This window comes from Colossoma macropomum, unplaced genomic scaffold (assembly GCF_904425465.1).
Source record: "Colossoma macropomum unplaced genomic scaffold, Colossoma_macropomum, whole genome shotgun sequence".
Taxonomy (NCBI): domain Eukaryota; kingdom Metazoa; phylum Chordata; class Actinopteri; order Characiformes; family Serrasalmidae; genus Colossoma; species Colossoma macropomum.
Window position 1 is genome coordinate 25,718,232 of NW_023494803.1, and position 1,533 is coordinate 25,719,764.

The window sequence follows — 1,533 nt, forward strand, 5'->3', positions numbered from 1 at the left end:
TAGGCAGTCTCTTTATGTGGATGTTAATATCAAGCTGCCAGAGTAACTGCTTGCAACCTGGAGGTCTGAGGAGGGTTCTTGGGGGAGATCTGTCCAGGCAGATTGAGAAGAACCGCTCTGTCTGTGGAAGCTGGAGTTCGCTTCACGGTTTGAGGACAGCAGTGAAGACGCTGAATGCCACTCAGGCCAAGGCCAGGCTGATTTGCTGCACAACAGAAGTGGCAAAAGAAGCCATGGCAGAGACCCCCGCAGCTTCGGGCGGGAAATACAACAGCTTTTCAGATCTACAGCCGGTTACCAGGTACAGTCAACTGCACTCATAATAGTCACAGAAAAGCCAGCATGAGACAAGAAGCAGAATTCTTCTTGTTCATTTCTGTTGAAGATAGATTCAGTTGGCTTAAAAGAATGATTCAAGGGTGATGTTTGCCCACTTTAATTATACCTTGTTCTTTTTCTCTATTATATCTAAGTTCTGTCATATAAATGGCTTTCCAAGACTGTTTGGCAGAGTGCAGTGTCCTTGCAACGGAGGATACAATATCCAAACAAGGTATGTTCAATAGCTTCCTCCAGACACACTGTAAAAAGAGAAAATATGGCTCTGCAAACTGCAAAAGATTGCAAAGAATGTTCAAAATTAAATATGCAGCACAATAGCTGACACTGAGATAAAATACATTGTTTATTAGATATTTAGTCCATTTTGGGCCTCCTCGGTTTGACTAGAACTGTTTGTGTTTTGAGAAGTGCATGAAAGCCAAGTAGTGTTTAGTTTTGATTGTCACCCGGCTATTAGAACAACTCCTACAAATTGAGCTCTTTGGGAGTGATTGCAAGACATCTAATCAGTGACTAAGCCTTATCCAGATGTTTGCTAATGCATTGATTTTTTTCCCATTCTTGAATCACAAGTCATCTCCAGAAAGGTGTAATCATGGTAAATTCAGGCTTTATACCTCTCTTTCTATGGTTCACTTTCAGATATTTGTACTGATAAGTTTTGATGTGTTATTCTTCTCTACCACACTGAAAGAACTATCACATCTTGTCTCTCTCTACTCTCAAAAAAGGCCTCTTGTGGGGCTCTGTACCATTGCCTTAGTCAAAATCATTTGCTTCATGTTGCCTCATTCTTGACAGATCAAAACATTTTTTGCAGCAAGGGCAGCATATTGTACACGCTATTGTGCATTAATATTCCCTAGCTCTTATAGTTTGCTGAATATGACTTCTTTTGATGGCCTACCAATGTTCAGAGTGAACGATAGAAATGGCTGGAATTCTGATGCTATTTGTGAAAACGTTGCTTCACCAACTCTAAGCGGTTCAGTCTTTTTCGACCTCCAGCTTCCTTAACAATATCTGGAGGTTGACTGATTTAAAGTTGCTCTTGGAGCTTTCATGAGCCATTTGTTTCAGTCCTTGAAACTATTTTGTGGAAAGAAGGCTTATAAAGAGGAATAAAAGAAGAGAAATTAATGGTTTTCCCTGTTAAGAGGCTTTGGAAGAATCTTATGTATAAAAACACTT

General features: G+C 40.2%; 1 protein-coding gene across 1 annotated transcript in view; it reads left to right on the plus strand.

The window, feature by feature from the left end:
- Nucleotides 1-471: 471 nt before the first annotated feature.
- The window catches only part of nkx2.2a (NK2 homeobox 2a), an 11,532-nt gene continuing 10,470 nt past the window's right edge, over nucleotides 472-1,533 (plus strand). Inside the window, exon 1 of the mRNA XM_036593370.1 lies at nucleotides 472-553. Within this exon, the coding sequence (XP_036449263.1) occupies nucleotides 487-553 (67 nt within the window). The 5' untranslated portion in view covers nucleotides 472-486. The remainder of the gene's footprint in view (nucleotides 554-1,533) is intronic.